The sequence below is a fragment of the Oryzias latipes genome, chromosome 12 (assembly GCF_002234675.1).
Source record: "Oryzias latipes chromosome 12, ASM223467v1".
NCBI classification, from domain to species: Eukaryota; Metazoa; Chordata; class Actinopteri; order Beloniformes; family Adrianichthyidae; genus Oryzias; species Oryzias latipes.
This window is the reverse complement of record NC_019870.2, coordinates 606,084-623,236: the sequence shown is the minus strand read 5'-3', so window position 1 is coordinate 623,236 and position 17,153 is coordinate 606,084. Positions and strand designations below refer to the sequence as shown.

The 17,153-nt window shown below is 46.8% G+C and overlaps 1 protein-coding gene across 3 annotated transcripts; it reads left to right on the top strand.

The window, feature by feature from the left end:
• Positions 1-750: 750 nt before the first annotated feature.
• On the top strand, positions 751-9,733 carry gpat3 (glycerol-3-phosphate acyltransferase 3). Of its 3 annotated transcripts, none has more exons than XM_023960828.1 (13): positions 751-1,034; positions 1,492-1,670; positions 1,751-1,814; positions 4,747-5,035; positions 5,182-5,256; positions 5,325-5,414; positions 7,586-7,679; positions 7,745-7,860; positions 8,179-8,234; positions 8,326-8,411; positions 8,505-8,633; positions 9,060-9,139; positions 9,224-9,733. In XM_023960828.1, the coding sequence occupies exons 2-13, from the start codon at positions 1,527-1,529 to the stop codon at positions 9,354-9,356; spliced, it is 1,356 nt and encodes a 451-aa protein (XP_023816596.1). In that variant the 5' UTR covers positions 751-1,034; positions 1,492-1,526; the 3' UTR covers positions 9,357-9,733. The 3 variants fall into 3 exon arrangements, with proteins under 3 accessions (XP_023816596.1, XP_023816593.1, XP_023816595.1); XM_023960825.1 differs by having other exon boundaries at positions 901-1,034; positions 1,402-1,670; XM_023960827.1 differs by having other exon boundaries at positions 906-1,034; positions 1,489-1,670.
• Positions 9,734-17,153: the final 7,420 nt, after the last annotated feature.

Below are 17,153 nucleotides of genomic sequence, written 5' to 3'. Positions count from 1 at the left end.
CCCTACACAGTTTATTCTATAAATGTAATAAAAGAACAATAACATCAGAAGAATACTTTCTACGTGTCTATTTTTGCAGAACAGATATTTTTATATTTAAAAAAATGCATAAGTTGCATTTATTAATTAACATGAACTGGGGAGCCGGTTTAGCTCGTGCTGGTTTGCGGCGCCTTCCGTCCGTGAAACCAGGGTTCGACTCCGGGCTGCTCCCTGTTCCCTTCTCTACCTCTGTGCCGGTTCCAAGCCCGGTTTGAGAAGGTTGCGTCAGGAAGGGCATCCGGCGTAAAACATTGCCAAATTTACCATGCGACTTGTTCGCTGTGGCGACCCCTGATGGGAGAAGCCGAAAGTGGAAGAAGAAGAATTAACATGAACTCAAATAAAACCTGAAATCATGTGACAATAATACAGAGAACAAACAGAAAGACTCTGTTCTTATGAATGAAAAAGAGCCAAAACAATAAAAGGATTTCATAATTTTAAGGCCTGTGTGTGTTTGTGTGGTTCTTGTTGTGTTTGTTCCATAAACTGTGTGTAGTTTGTCTAAATGGATCACAGAATCCAGACTGTGATCTTGATGCTTTGAACATAAGGAAGTCATCTTTTTAGTAATGAAGGAGGTTAATAACGATGATTGTTATGTAACAAACGGCAAGTATCATTTTCTTCTACTTTTTGAAAGTATCTGAACTTTTTGCGGTTTCTTCTCTTACATTTGTTTAAAGTCACAGTTGCATGACGTTCTTCTGGAATGCGTCGCCATGGTAACTGAGGCTGCAGCTTCGGGAACTTCTCCATCAGCTGTTTTGTCCTCTCTGTCACTTTTTCAATGTTTTTCTGTCGGTTCTGGAGCGCGAGCGCTTCCTCTCTTTTCCCGCGTGCTGAAGCGTCATCAAATGACCGGGGGCGTGGCTTTGGACGGACGGGGTTTTCGGACCAAAATCCGGCAGCGACCGATCCAGATCCCGCGCGTCATCTGGACAGCCGTAACGGCGCCCGCGGAGTTCCCGGTTCCGGTCCAGTTCTGAGCGGTGAGTCCATCTGACGGTTCTCCGTCGATCGCGCTTCAGCTCGCGCCTCTAAACTCCGTTAAAGCGAGAATTTGACGTCAGAGTCCAACAGCCCGGTTACGTAAGGGGCGCGCACGAGCGCCCGTAACTTCCTAGTGGAATTCCTGACAAATGGGATCTGATGTGAACATGAGGTTCTGCCAGAACCTTCCAGGACGTCATCAGCTTCAGGTGGAGCTCCAAACCTTCACCTTCAGCGCTTTGGACTGGACAGAGCGCGTGCAGATGACAGCAGAGCAGCACAGAGGAAACAGAACTGAAAGTTCAGCACTTCCTCCAAACTGGTCTTCAGGAGCGTCGTGTGACTCTTTCATTTTTTGGTCCAAAGGTTCTGCAGTGAACTGACCTTCAGATGACCCGTCTTCTGCTGCTCCCGAGTCCTTGAACGCCTCAGATGCGTTTGTGTTCATCCCAGCAGCTGCAGTGCAGAGGATGAGGTGACCCCAGACAGACATGACCGACCCGGTGAGCGCGGCTGCAGCCGTCTTCCAGCTGTGGCTGCTGATCGTTGTGTTCTTCATCGTGCTGCCCGCCATGTTCGGCATCTCTCTGGGCGTCAGCGGCGTCTACATCCAGGTCCTGGTCAGGATCCTGCAGGTGAGGCTGCCGGGGCAGAAACCTTCCCCTTCAGCAGCGGTGTGAGGTCAGAGGTCACATGACCGTGTCTGTGGTTGCAGTGGGCGACCGTGCGAATCCAGAGGGGACGTCAGGAGCAGCCTGGCGGCGCCACCCCGTCTGCAGGTGAGCCGCACATCGAGCTGAACATCTGGAACCTTGAACCTGATAAGTTTTAGTACCAAAGACGTCAGACGGAACCTGACTTGAAAACCAGCTGAAGCTTCAAGAACCTCTGAAGACAGAACCGGAACCAGGATGGTTTTTATGCTACAATTTATGAAGCACAAAACTTAAAGCTGCACATCACAGGTACAGCTCTGCATCATGACCCTGAAGGCATCATGACCCTGAAGGCATCATAAAGCAGACTCTAACATGTGGAGGAATCCTCCCTCATGACAGTAAAGCAGCTGCAGGTGGAGGAGTGTGTTTGAAAAGATCAGCTCAAGTCCATGTTTGTGCTTCTCCACCTAAAAGGTGGAGGTGGAGTCTTCAGGGGTGGATGTGTGGAGGTTGAATGATGGCATCTGGACTCTGGAATCTTCTGTTCTGGTAGCTTTACCCGTAGAAAATGGTTTACCTCCAACCAAATCAAGTCGATGCCAGACCTCGTCAGTGAGCAGCGATTGGTCAGAGTTTTTCTGAGTCAACGTTTCCATGGCAACCCCCCTCACCAATCAGAAGTGAGCTCGTTGTAAGAACCCATCATGAGGATCATCAAGAATGTTTAAAAAAATAGAGGTATCAGATCCAGAACGGTTCCTCTGACCATAGAACAAAAGCTGTAGACGTCTGAGGGATTCTGTGGGTTCTGTGGGTAACCTCAGGGGGGGGGTCACTCAGTCCAGTCCTCTATACAGTCGTTGGTCTGGACTGATGCACTGAGAAAAAGACAATCAGGATAATTAACAGATAAAGTCCATCTAAGGTCGTTGGTTTATTTAACGACAGCTCCTCCTCCTAGAGGTTTTTGTGGAACTTTCTTAATTCCCCGCAGCTGAAATCCTTGAAGGTTTTTGTTTTGGGGACCGGCTGACATTTAGTTTATTCTGCCATGTCTGATTTCCGTCTGCCCCCCCCCCCCCCCCCCCCCCAACAGGAAGTGTTGTGTGTCTAGGAGGAGATTGATGAATTAGCGAGTCGTGGTCGCCGCTGCAGCAGTGATACTTTGACATGTGACTGACCTGCAGCTGCTTTCAGTGTCTGCCCCCCCCCCAGGAATGTGCTGCACGCGCTGGTCATGTGACGCGGTGCAGGACCTGCAGCGGCCTTGCTGGGATGATGCAACAGAAGGTTGTGTAAGTTTGTCCAAACAGACGTTTGAGACGAACAAAAACAGGAAGACCAGAGTTTGGGTTTCATGTGAAACAGAACCTCACAGAGAACCTCACAGAGAACCTCACAGAGAACCTCACAGAGAACCTCAAAAAATGTTCAGAAACAAGAACATCAAATGCAGAGAAAAGAAGCCATTTTTAAAAACAATGAAAATAAATCTCTGCATTGGTTTTACTGGTGAACCAGAACCGTTTGTCTTTTTACTGAATATCCATGATTCTGATCTTCAGGAAATTCTGCTGTTTGCATTACTGCAACTTCTCCAGAACTTCTCCAGAACTTCTCCAGAACTTCTTAGAACCTTCCTTTCTTCTACTTTTCTACTCAGAATGTTTGTTCAGTAAAATAAAAAAGTATCATTTTTGGAACATTTTATTAGCTGATCCACTCAGCTCTTCAGGGACTTCAGCAGCTAGATGATGCTAAAATCTCCTACAAACCTCCTACAGACCTCCTATAGACCTCCTATAGAACTCCTATAGACCTCCTACAGACCTTCTACAGACCTCCTATAGACCTCCTATAGAACTCCTATAGACCTCCTACAGACCTTCTACAGACCTCCTATAGACCTCCTATAGAACTCCTATAGACCTCCTACAGACCTCCTATAGAACTCCTATAGAACTCCTACAGACCTTCTACAGGCCTCCTATAGACCTCCTATAGAACTCCTATAGACCTCCTACAGACCTCCTACAGACCTCCTATAGACCTCCTATAGAACTCCTATAGAACTCCTATAGACTCCCTACAGACCTTCTACAGGCCTCCTATAGACCTCCTATAGAACTCCTATAGACCTCCTACAGACCTTCTACAGACCTCCTATAGACCTCCTATAGAACTCCTATAGACCTCCTACAGACCTTCTACAGACCTCCTATAGACCTCCTATAGAACTCCTATAGACCTCCTACAGACCTCCTATAGAACTCCTATAGAACTCCTACAGACCTTCTACAGGCCTCCTATAGACCTCCTATAGAACTCCTATAGACCTCCTACAGACCTCCTACAGACCTCCTATAGACCTCCTATAGAACTCCTATAGAACTCCTATAGACTCCCTACAGACCTTCTACAGGCCTCCTATAGACCTCCTATAGAACTCCTATAGACCTCCTACAGACCTTCTACAGACCTCCTATAGACCTCCTATAGAACTCCTATAGACCTCCTACAGACCTTCTACAGACCTCCTATAGACCTCCTATAGAACTCCTATAGACCTCCTACAGACCTCCTATAGAACTCCTATAGAACTCCTACAGACCTTCTACAGGCCTCCTATAGACCTCCTATAGAACTCCTATAGACCTCCTACAGACCTCCTACAGACCTCCTATAGACCTCCTATAGAACTCCTATAGAACTCCTATAGACTCCCTACAGAACTTCTATAGACCTCCTACAGACCTCCTATAGAACTCCTATAGAACTCCTATAGACCTCCTACAGACCTCCTACAGAACTTCTATAGACCTCCTATAGAACTCCTATAGAACTCCTATAGACCTCCTACAGACCTTCTACAGACCTCCTATAGAACTCCTATAGACCTCCTACAGACCTTCAACAGACCTCCTATAGAACTCCTATAGAACTCCTATAGACCTCCTATAGACCTCCTACAGACCTCCTATAGAACTCCTATAGAACTCCTATAGACCTCCTACAGACCTTCTACAGACGTCCTACTCTCTCTGTCTTGCAGGGATCATAGAGCACACAGGGGGGTCCATGGAGGAGGAGATGGAGCAGCTGCGGCTCTCGCGGCGACCCGAGGCGGGCGAGTTTTCCCTGAGCGACGCTATTTACTTTTGTCAGAAGGGTTTGGAGAGCATCGTGGAGGACCAGGTGACCCAACGTTTCTCCTCCGAGGAGCTGGCCTCCTGGAACCTCCTCACACGGACCAACCAGAACTTCCAGTACATCAGCCTCCGCCTCACCATCTTCTGGGTGCTCGGCGTCTTTGTCCGATATGGCGTGCTCCTCCCTCTCAGGTGGGTCTGATGAGGCGTTCTATCCCGACAGAACCGTCCATGAAGATTCATCTTTTAGTGAAGGAAGATTTCAGTTCCTAACCAATCATCTGACAGCCCTGAAGGTCAGTCTTGGGATGGCATATTGACCTCTGACCTCTCTGCAGGGTGGCTCTGGCCGTCATCGGTCTGTCGTGGTTGGTGCTGGGAACCACGGTGGTGGGGTTCCTCCCAGAGAGCAGGTGCAGCTGCAGAGAGGATCAGTTCTGCTCCGGGATGGGGTGAACGTCTGACCTTCTGTGTTTTCCAGTATGAAGAACTGGCTGAGCGAGCTGGTCCACCTGACCTGCTACCGAATCTGCGCCAGAGGACTGTCCGCCACCATCCACTACCACAACAAGTCAGCGTCGCCTCTGCTGGTTCTGGTGTTTGTGCTGGAGCTGCTGAGAAGCTCAGATCTTCGTCAGATCAGAGCGAGGATTCCTGCAGCTCCTGCAGCTCCTGCTGTTCCTGCAGCTGTAACTGCTGCTCCTGCAGCTCCTGCTGCTCCTGCTGCTCCTGCAGCTCCTGCAGCTCCTGCGGCTCCTGCAGCTCCTGCAGCTCCTGCAGCTCATGCGTCTCCTGCAGCTCCTGCTCCTGCAGCTCCTGCTCCTTCAGCTCCTTCAGCTCCTGCGGCTCCTGCAGCTCCTGCTCCTTCAGCTCCTGCAGCTCCTGCAGCTCCTGCGTCTCCTGCAGCTCCTGCGTCTCCTGCAGCTCCTGCAACTCCTTCAGCTCCTGCAGCTCCTTCAGCTCCCGCTCCTTCAGCTCCTGCGTCTCCTGCAGCTCCTGCAGCTCCTTCAGCTCCCGCTCCTTCAGCTCCTGCAGCTCCTTCAGCTCCTTCAGCTCATGCGTCTCCTGCAGTTCCTGCTCCTTCAGCTCCTGCAGCTCCTGCGTCTCCTTCAGCTCCTTCAGCTCCTGCGGCTCCTGCAGCTCCTGCTCCTTCAGCTCCTGCAGCTCCTGCAGCTCCTGCGTCTCCTGCAGCTCCTGCTCCTTCAGCTCCTTCAGCTCCTTCATCTCCTTCAGCTCCTTCATCTCCTTGAGCTCCTTCAGCTCCTGCAGCTCCTGCTCCTTCAGCTCCTGCAGCTCCTGCGTCTCCTTCAGCTCCTTCAGCTCCTGCGGCTCTTGCAGCTCCTGCTCCTTCAGCTCCTGCAGCTCCTGCAGCTCCTGCGTCTCCTGCAGCTCCTGCGTCTCCTGCAGCTCCTGCAACTCCTTCAGCTCCTGCAGCTCCTGCAGCTCCTGCAGCTCCTTCAGCTCCTGCTCCTTCAGCTCCTGCAGCTCCTGCAGCTCCTGCAGCTCCTGCGGCTCCTGCTCCTTCAGCTCCTGCAGCTCCTGCGGCTCCTGCAACTCCTTCAGCTCCTGCAGCTCCTGCAGCTCCTGCAGCTCCTTCAGCTCCCGCTCCTTCAGCTCCTGCAGCTCCTGCAGCTCCTTCAGCTCCTGCAGCTCCTGCTCCTTCAGCTCCTTCAGCTCCTTGAGCTCCTGGAGCTCCTTCAGCTCCTTCAGCTCCTGCGTCTCCTTCAGCTCCTGCGTCTCCTGCAGCTCCTGCGTCTCCTGCAGCTCCTGCAACTCCTTCAGCTCCTGCAGCTCCTTCAGCTCCCGCTCCTTCAGCTCCTGCGTCTCCTGCAGCTCCTTCAGCTCCTTCAGCTCCCGCTCCTTCAGCTCCTGCAGCTCCTGCAGCTCCTGCAGCTCCTGCGTCTCCTGCAGCTCCTGCGTCTCCTGCAGCTCCTGCAACTCCTTCAGCTCCTGCTGCTCCTGCAGCTCCTTCAGCTCCCGCTCCTGCAGCTCCTGCTCCTTCAGCTCCTGCTCCTGCTCCTTCAGCTCCTGCTCCTTCAGCTCCTGCTCCTTCAGCTCCTGCAGCTCCTGCAGCTCCTGCGGTTCCTGCAGCTCCTGCTCCTTCAGCTCCCGCTCCTTCAGCTCCTGCAGCTCCTGCAGCTCCTGCGGTTCCTGCAGCTCCTGCTCCTGCAGCTCCTGCTCCTTCAGCTCCTGCTCCTGCGGCTCCTGCTCCTTCAGCTCCTGCTCCTGCGGATCCTGCTCCTTCAGCTCCTGCTCCTGCGGCTCCTGCTCCTTCAGCTCCTGCAGCTCCTTCAGCTCCTGCAGCTCCTGCAGCTCCTGCGGCTCCTGCTCCTTCAGCTCCTGCAGCTCCTTCAGCTCCTGCAGCTCCTTCAGCTCCTGCAGCTCCTGCGGCTCCTGCAGCTCCTGCTCCTTCAGCTCCTTCAGCTCCTTCAGCTCCTGCAGCTCCTGCAGCTCCTGCGGCTCCTGCAGCTCCTGCTCCTTCAGCTCCTGCTCCTTCAGCTCCTGCTCCTTCAGCTCCTTCAGCTCCTTCAGCTCCTGCAGCTCCTTCAGCTCCTGCAGCTCCTGCGGCTCCTGCTCCTTCAGCTCCTTCAGCTCCTGCAGCTCCTGCAGCTCCTGCTCCTGCAGCTCCTGCTTCTTCAGCTCCTGCTCCTTCAGCTCCTGCTCCTTCAGCCCCTTTCACAGCTTTTGAATTGTTGCTTCTGAAACCGACCGCTGAATAAACTCTTCTTCCTGCCTCTGCAGGGAGAATCGGCCCCAGAAAGGAGGGATCTGCGTTGCCAATCACACCACACCAATAGATGTGGTCATTCTGGCCAACGACGGTTGCTATGCGATGGTGAGTGTGCCCAGAGATTATGCACATTTATAGGGGGGGAGGTTCTGACACAGCCTTGTCCATAGGTGGGGCAGATTCACAGGGGGCTGATGGGGGTCATCCAGAGGTCCATGGTGAGGTCCTGCCCCCACATTTGGTTCGAGAGGTCAGAGATGAAGGACCGGCACGCCGTGACCAGCAGGTGAGGCGGCAGCAGAGCCGACACGTCCGCCACATCCGTCTTCCTCATCAGAACCGACGTTAAAAGCAGGCGGAGCTAGATTGTTCCAAAGAAAAGGAATAAAGACTTTTACGGAAAGAGGGAAGTAAATGTGAGGCGGATGAAAACGCTTCTGTCAGAGACTGAGAGGACGAGGAACAGCAAAATAGACTCAACTGGTAAAAGTACAAATGGTTAAAACCATGAATCCGGATCAGATCAGTGGTTTCTGGAACGATGAGGGCTGGATGAATGCATGTTCTGCTGTGAGCTGCTACAACCTGGTCTTTGTGTCTGCAGGCTCAGAGCTCACGTCTCTGCCAGGACCAAACTTCCCATCCTCATATTCCCAGAAGGTGGGTGTGTCCTCGCCTTCTCGCCTCGTCTATGTCGGCGTCTGTCTGCCACGTGTCCTGAGCTTTCTGACGCTCGTCTCGTCGCCGACAGGAACCTGCGTCAACAACACCTCTGTCTTGATGTTCAAGAAGGGAAGCTTTGAAGTCAGAGGAACCATCCATCCGGTCGCCATCAAGGTGAGAGTTTTTGGCAAACTCCCCTGTTCTTGACCATTTGAACACATAGATGTGCACGCCCACGTGCGCGTGCCGTGTTACTGTGTGTCTCAGTACGACCCTCGCTTCGGAGACGCTTTCTGGAACAGCACTAAGTACAACATGGTGAGCTACCTGCTGCGCATGATGACCAGCTGGGCCATCGTGGTGAACGTGTGGTACCTGCCTCCTATGACCATACAGGTACACACCTGTACACATCTACACCTGTACACATCTACACCTGTACACATCTACACCTGTACACATCTACACCTGTACACCTGTCAGGACCGCTTACACAAAAACGGCTTTACTGAGTACCAAGAACACAGTTTGGATCAGAACATCTCAGCCGTCATTCAGCTTTGTGTGTGTGTGTGTTTGTCTCTGTGTGTGTGTCTGTGTGTGTGTTCATCTGTGTGTGTGTGTCTCTGTTTGTGTGTGTGTTTGCCTCTGTGTGTGTTTGTCTGTGTGTGTGTGTTCATCTGTGTGTGTGTGTCTCTGTTTGTGTGTCTGTGTGTGTGTTCATCTGTGTGTGTGTGTGTTTGTCTCTGTGTTTGTGTGTGTTCATCTGTGAGTGTGTGTTCATCTGTGTGTGTGTGTGTTTGTCTGTGTGTGTGTGTGCAGGCTGGGGAGGATGCTGCTCATTTTGCCAGTAGAGTGAAATCTGCTATAGCGCGTCGGGGGGGTCTGCTGGACTTGGCGTGGTAAGCAGTAATCAGATTACTCTCAAAATCCGCCTGGACCTGATCTCCTCCAGGACCTTGAGAACCTGCCCTTTGCTTCTCCAGGGATGGAGGCCTGAAGAGAGGGAAGGTGAAGGACTGTTTCAGGGAGGAGCAGCAGAAGATGTACAGCAGCACGGTGGTGCAGAACGGCATCGAACCCCCGGGGTCCAGCAGGAACCCCCCAGAGGAGGAGTGAAGGCGGACCCCTCCTCACGCTTCAGGTTCCTGCAGGAACTTCTCAGCTTCTCCACTAAATCTGAACTGACATGCAGTAGAGCGGGCTCACCAGCAGGGGGCAGCGTCAGATCACACAACTCCTCAGCAGTCTTCATCAGCAGTGAGATGAGGAAGAGCAGCAGCTGCCGCCTATGAAGTTCACCTCAACAAATGTAATGAGGTTCTTGAAAGGACAGAACCTTCAGAGATCTGAAGGTCTGACGATGAGGAAGACTTCTGCAGAACCTCCTCCATCTGAGGCGATGAAGAGGTCATCAGCTCAGGTGTATGTTTTCCATCACAGATACATTTATGACAATAAACCCTTCGTCACACTCGGAGGAAGATCTTCTCTGGTTCTGGTCTGTGGTTCTGGTCTCTGGTTCTGGTCTCTGGTTCTGGTCTAAGATTCTGGTCTGTGGTTCTGGTCTGTGGTTCTGGTCTCTGGTTCTGGTCTAAGATTCTGGTCTGTGGTTCTGGTCTGTGGTTCTGGTCTCTGCATGTCTGATGAAGAGTCCCTGCTGTGGTTTCCAGGAGGTCCAGATTCTTCATCTTCACCTTTTCGTTTGACAATAAACAGAACCCAGCGTTTGTGGTTCGGGATGAAGAGCAGCACCACAGATTACTGCGGATTAGAATCCGATTGACGATGATGATGAGGATGATGGTGATGACGACGATGAGGATGATGAGGATGATGATGGTGATGCAGAGCTGACATCCTGCACACTGAAGCTCAGCTTCATACAGAATCTTCTCCGGATTCAGAGCAGCTCCAGGAGCCTCAGCAGATGGAACCGAGGTCCAGAGGTGTCTGCGGGTCGTGACCCCTCAGGGGTTTGGCTGACCCGGAGCGGTTCCGTTCAGTCTTCTCTGGCAAATGAGAAAACTGGTTCTGGACCCTTTAATTCAATTCAATTTTATTTGTATAGCCCAAAATCCCAACAACAGTCGTCTCGATGGGCTTCAAAGTAAAACATGAACTCAAAAGGATCACGAATACAAAGAGTTCAATAGAAAAATACTAAAATGAACTAACAAACTGACTAAGCTATACTGGCATCCCTGCCCTTAGACCCCCCTTCGCGGATTCTGTTTGTTTTTTATTCTTAAATGTTTGTTTCCATCTTTGAAATCAAACTGGTTCCCGTCCAGAACCTTCAGAACCACAAGAAAAAGCGCCCCCCCCCGCAGGCCGCGGTTTCACAGAAGAGCCTTTTGGGGTTTTGATGAATGCCTCGCGGCGCCGTGCGCGTGTTCGTGGGAGGATGAGCGCGTGGCATTCAGTCTGATGAAGAAGCAGCGAGTGTGAAATAGCGAGTGTTGCCCCCCCCTCCCCCCCCGCGCGCAGCAGAAATGTTTGTTCTCCTCTAACAGGATGGTGAATTATTAATCGGATCTAAAGCCGATCCCATAACCCGATTGTTGAGGTGGGATTGTTGGCGCGCGCCGCTCCGCCGCCGTTCCCGGTGCTGTGTGTGTCTGCACATCTTTATGTCCACTTTAATGTGATTCCGATGGATTTCAGAGGGACATCATCAAAGACACCGACTGACCCCGCCGGCCGTCCGCGCGTGCGGCGCGTGCGTGCGGCCCGCGCGCTCCCTTCATTTGCTGAATGGGACCCTTCCTCCCCCCGCGCTGATCCATACAAAGCGCCGCAGGTGCGCTAAGTGAATATGAAAACGTCTCCAAAGTGAATCCCGGGAGTGTATTCAGCGGAGGACATCATCTTCAGGCCCGCCGCGGGCGGAGGCGCGCGGCCTGCAGGCTGCACGTGCACCTCTCAGAGGCGGGTCCTGGAGGTCTGCAGAACCTCTCACCCGGTTCCGACCAGAGAGAGCAGGTTCTCCTGCGGGTCACGACGACAACAACGTTCCTGAAGTCTTCTCGGTAACGGTCAGCTCTGGATGCAGATGTTCTTTTCTCCGGTCGGTTCTCCGGTTCCACACGTCACTTTTGTTCCTCCGAAAACAAACTAAACTTCACAGAATTTATTTTTTTATTTCTGCTTTATTTTTACCAAATGATCAAAGTTTGGATCTGAGGCTGAAAGTTCTGAAATGAAACAGAAAATTCACTTCCGGTCCAGAACAAGCTGGTATTTCTGACGGAACGTGAAGGAGAAGAGTTTGCTTCTGGAACCAGACCCCTAGTGGTCAGTCAGGGAAATGACCCGCTTGAGCTCAAGGCGTCCTGTTGGAACCAGAGTCCGGTTCTGGTGTCAGCTGAGGAGCCTGGTTTGCAGTGCTCTTGAGCAGAGACGTGCGGTGAGGTTAATGGCTGGTGAGGCACTGACGTCATCAGTCAGATTTACAAACATATGAACCATACTGAGTAACTTATTCACCATTTGATTGACAACAGTTGACGTGTTTTGTTTAAAATATCATTTCAACGTGTTTTTTTTCATATACAAACTGCAGCATAGAAAAAAGCACAAACGTTATTATCATCTTACCTTTACTTGTAAATAAAGTCCATACGCCGCTCCTTCTGAAGAAAATGACTTGCCGCTTGCTGTCACTTCTTCTATGGTTTTTTAGCGTCATAATCTCAGGGCTCACCGGCGCCCCCTAACATGAGGCACGAGAACTGCTGGCCTCACCCAGCGGCTTTTTTGCCGGCGTTTACAACTACCCCTGGCTGCAGCCTGCTCAATGTGGGCGGGGTTAACATTCCACAGCATGTTCACATTCCTCAGCGTTCCAGCATTCCACTATGTTGACCCATTCTGCAGGCTGCAGCCAGGGCTTACTCGGCGTTTAGCGCTCAGCACAAGAAACACGTCCCTCACATACGGTTATTTACAAAAACAAACACTGTACATCATATACATCTGCTAAATTATGTAAACTCAGCTGATATAGTACAAGTGATTGAACCGACACACAGAGAGACAGCAGGACCGTCTGACTGCATAGGTATTGCGCAATCCAAGGTGAGGCTCAGTGGGCTGGTGCCTCATCGCACGTCACTTAGTATCTGAACGGCAAATGCGGAAATTCAGCGATTTTGAAAAGAAAAAACACCCAAAAATGGTACATTTAAATGGAAAATGACTGCAAAGCACAAACTACTGATTAAATATAATAATTGAATTTAGTTTTTCTCTTTTCTTCCCATAATGACAGGTGAGGCTGTGCCTCACCTGTCATTCTCTCCTGACTGCACGTCACTGCTCTTGAGAATGACCAGGCCTTATTCTGACAGAGAAAAGGTTCTGGAAATGAAAGGCTTCTCCATGGAGACACATGTTCAGCCTTGGTCATTCATGGAGAAAGCTGCTACACTCAAAGTTTCTTTTATTCCTGTCTATATGTTGGTAAAAGTAAACTGTGGAGGAAAGAAGGACATTAGACTTCAAGAGGCATGCTTCTCTGATTTTCTTAGTGCAGGTAAGAATATTTCAAATTAAAGCATGAATAAAATGTTTGCTTTTCTAATCTTGTGTTGTTGTTCTGATAAATGTCCCGTAGCAGAGACAACAGCACTAAAGGTCACAGATGACGGTGTCTAGGTGGATGTTTTTCCAGAAGTTGCTACATAAAGAAGCTTGTTTTTTCATAGACATCCCAAATGGTAGATCTATCAAAAACGTTTATATTATTGCAATACTTTTGCTGAGGTTTATTTATTTAACAGGCAAAAAAGTTCTAATGGATGAAAAGAACCAGTCAGTGTAATATTTTATTGTTGTAGAAGCAGTTTCCTTATTTCATTTGAGTCTTTTCATTTATATTTGAACTCTGGTAAAAGTTACTTAAAACTAACTTAAATCCAGAGTTTTATTTTACTCAGGGGGGGATTATAACTTTAACACTACTAAGAGTTAAAATATTACCTCGAGCAAAAGAGTTAATATTTTAACTAATGTTTGGAGGTGTTTTGGTCACATATGGAGACTCACATTGAGTTCATTTGAACTCTCATGGAGTTTATTCCAAAGAACAGAATTTGCTGTGAAGGTCTTGAAATGATTCTCAACAACATCTGGATCGACCACATTCAGGATCCAGATGTTCCACACAGCAGCTGGAGACCGACAGAACCGCACCAGAGATGTGATTCCACCGGTTCTGTGGTCCAAGGTTCTCCTGTGGTTCCACCATCAGTCTGTCAACAACAATCCAGCTTAGAGGCTCGGACAGAAACGTCATCCGTCTGACCAATCAAACACGGACGCTAAAGTCTCTCTGCTCACGACAAACTTCAGAGCCGAAGAATCAACGAGGTTCTCCACGGAGGAGGAGCTAAGCTCCTTAGTTCTCCTGGGGGGTCTTCCAGAAAGCAGGTTATGCTAGTTACCACGGTAAGTTTGGGGCTAAGGAAGTGGATAACCTCAGCTTTCTGTTTTAAAGTCAGGAGAGTTTAAACGGGCCTTCTGGAATACCCCGAAGGTACCGCAGAACAATCCAGAACTAATGAGAACTTTCCCTGACGTCTGTGCTCCACTTTCCTGCAAACACGCAAAACGACCAAAAACACAAAACGACAAAAAACACAAAAAGACCAAAAACACAAAACGACCAAAAACAAAAAAAAAGGCAAAAACACAAAAAGAGTAAAACACAAAACGACAAAAAACACAAAAAGACCAAAAACACAAAAAGGCCATAACACAGAAGGACCAAAAACGCACAAAACTACCAAAAACACAAAACGACCAAAAACAAAAAAAAAGGCAAAAACACAAAAAGAGCGAAAACACAGAATTAGATAAAACACACGACGACCAAAAACACAAACAGAGCCAAAAACACACAACGACCAAAAACACACAAAACAACCAAAAACACAAAAAGAGCAAAACACAAAACGACAAAAAGGCCAAAAACACAAAATGACCAAAAACGCACAAAACTACCAAAAACACAAAAAGGCCAAAAACACAAAATGACCAAAAACGCACAAAATTACCAAAAACACAAAAAGGCCAAAACACAGAATGACCAAAAACGCACAAAATGACCAAAAACACCAAAAATCCCAAAACACAAAATTACATAAAACACACAACGACCAAAAACACAAAACGACCAAAAACCCACAAAACAACCAAAAACACAAAATGACAAACACACAAAACTACCAAAAACACAAAAAAGGCAAAAACACAAAACGACCAAAAAAACTCAAAGGCAAAAACACAAAACGACAATAAAAACACAAAACAACCAAAAACACAAAACTACCAAAAACACAAAAAAGGCAAAAACACAAAACGACCAAAAAAACTCAAAGGCAAAAACACAAAACGACAATAAAAACACAAAACAACAAAAAACACAAAACGACAAAAAACACAAAACTACCAAAAACACAAAAAAGGCAAAAACACAAAACGACCAAAAAAACTCAAAGGCAAAAACACAAAACGACAATAAAAACACAAAACAACCAAAAACACAAAACGACAAAAAACACAAAAAGAGCAAAACACAAAACGACAAAAAACACAAAAAGGCCAAAAACACAAAATGACAAGCACACAAAATTACCAAAAACACAAAAAGGCCAAAACACAAAATGACCAAAAACACCAAAAATCCCAAAACACAAAATTACATAAAACACACAACGACCAAAAACACAAAATGACAAAAAACACAAAGAGACCAAAAACACAAAATGACAAACACACAAAACGACCAAAAAAACTCAAAGGCAAAAACACAAAACGACCATTAAAACACAAAACAACCAAAAACACAAAACTACCAAAAACACAAAAAAGGCAAAAACACAAAACGACCAAAAAAACTCAAAGGCAAAAACACAAAACGACAATAAAAACACAAAACAACCAAAAACACAAAACGACAAAAAACACAAAAAGAGCAAAACACAAAACGACAAAAAACACAAAAAGGCCAAAAACACAAAATGACAAACACACAAATCTACCAAAAACGCACAAAATGACCAAAAACACAAAAAATCCCAAAATACAAAATTATATAAAACACACAACGACCAAAAACACAAAACGACCAAAAACACAAAATTACATAAAACGCACAATGACCAAAACACAAAACAACCAAAAATACAAAACAACAAAAAACCCAAAAGGAGCAAAACACAAAAACACAAAATGACCAGAAACACAAAAAACACAAAACATCAAAAAACACAAAATGACATAAAACACAAAACAACCAAAAACACAAAAAACACAAAACGTCCAAAGACACAAAAAAGCAAAAACACAAAACAACCAAAAACACAAAAAGGCAAAAAAACACAAAACGACAAAAAGCACAATAAAGGCAAAAACACAAAATGACCGAAAACCCACAAAACAACCAAAAAAGCACAAAACAACCAAAAACACAAAAAAGGCAAAAACACAAAACGACAATAAAAACACAAAACAACCAAAAACACAAAACGACAAAAAACACAAAAAGACTAAAAACACAAAAAGGCCAAAACACAAAATTACATAAAACACACAACGACCAAAAACACAAAATGACTGAAAACCCACAAAACGACCAAAAACACACAAAACAACCAAAAACATAAAAAAAGACAAAAACACAAAACCACCAAAAAACACACGAAACGTCCAAAAACACTAAAAGGCAAATACAAAAAAAACGACAGAGAACACAAAACAACCAAAAACACAAATAAGGCAGAAACACAAACGACCAAAAACACAAAACGAACAAAAACCCACAAAACAACGAAAAACACAAAAATTTAAAAAAACACAAAACGACAAAAACACAAAAAAACAAAAACACATAACGTCCAAAACCACAAAATGACCAAAAACACAAAATGACCAAAAACAAAAAATGACCAAAACCACACAAAACGACCAGAAACACAAAAAACACAAAATGACCACAAACACACAAAACGACCAGAAACACAAAAAACACAAAATGACCAAAAACACACAAAACGACCAGAAACACAAAAACACAAAATGACCACAAACACACAAAACGACCAGAAACACAAAAAACACAAAATGACCAAAAACACACAAAACTACCAAAAACACAAAACGACCAAAAACAAAAAAAAGGCCAAAACACAAAAAGAGTAAAACACAAAACGACAAAAAACACAAAAAGACCAAAAACACAAAAAGGCCATAACACAGAATGACCAAAAACGCACAAAACTACCAAAAACACAAAACGACCAAAAACAAAAAAAAAGGCAAAAACACAAAAAGAGCGAAAACACAGAATTAGATAAAACACACGACGACCAAAAACACAAACAGAACCAAAAACACACAACGACCAAAAACACACAAAACAACCAAAAACACAAAAAGAGCAAAACACAAAATGACAAAAAGGCCAAAAACACAAAATGACCAAAAACGCACAAAACTACCAAAAACACAAAACGACCAAAAACAAAAAAAAAGGCAAAAACACAAAAAGAGTAAAACACAAAACGACAAAAAACACAAAACTACCAAAAACACAAAACGACCAAAAACAAAAAAAAAGGCAAAAACACAAAAAGAGTAAAACACAAAACGACAAAAAACACAAAAAGACCAAAAACACAAAAAGGCCATAACACAGAATGACCAAAAACGCACAAAACTACCAAAAACACAAAACGACCAAAAACAAAAAAAAGGCAAAAACACAAAAAGAGCGAAAACACAGAATTAGATAAAACACACGACGACCAAAAACACAAACAGAACCAAAAACACACAACGACCAAAAACACACAAAACAACCAAAAACACAAAACGACCAAAAACAAAAAAAAGGCCAAAACACAAAAAGAG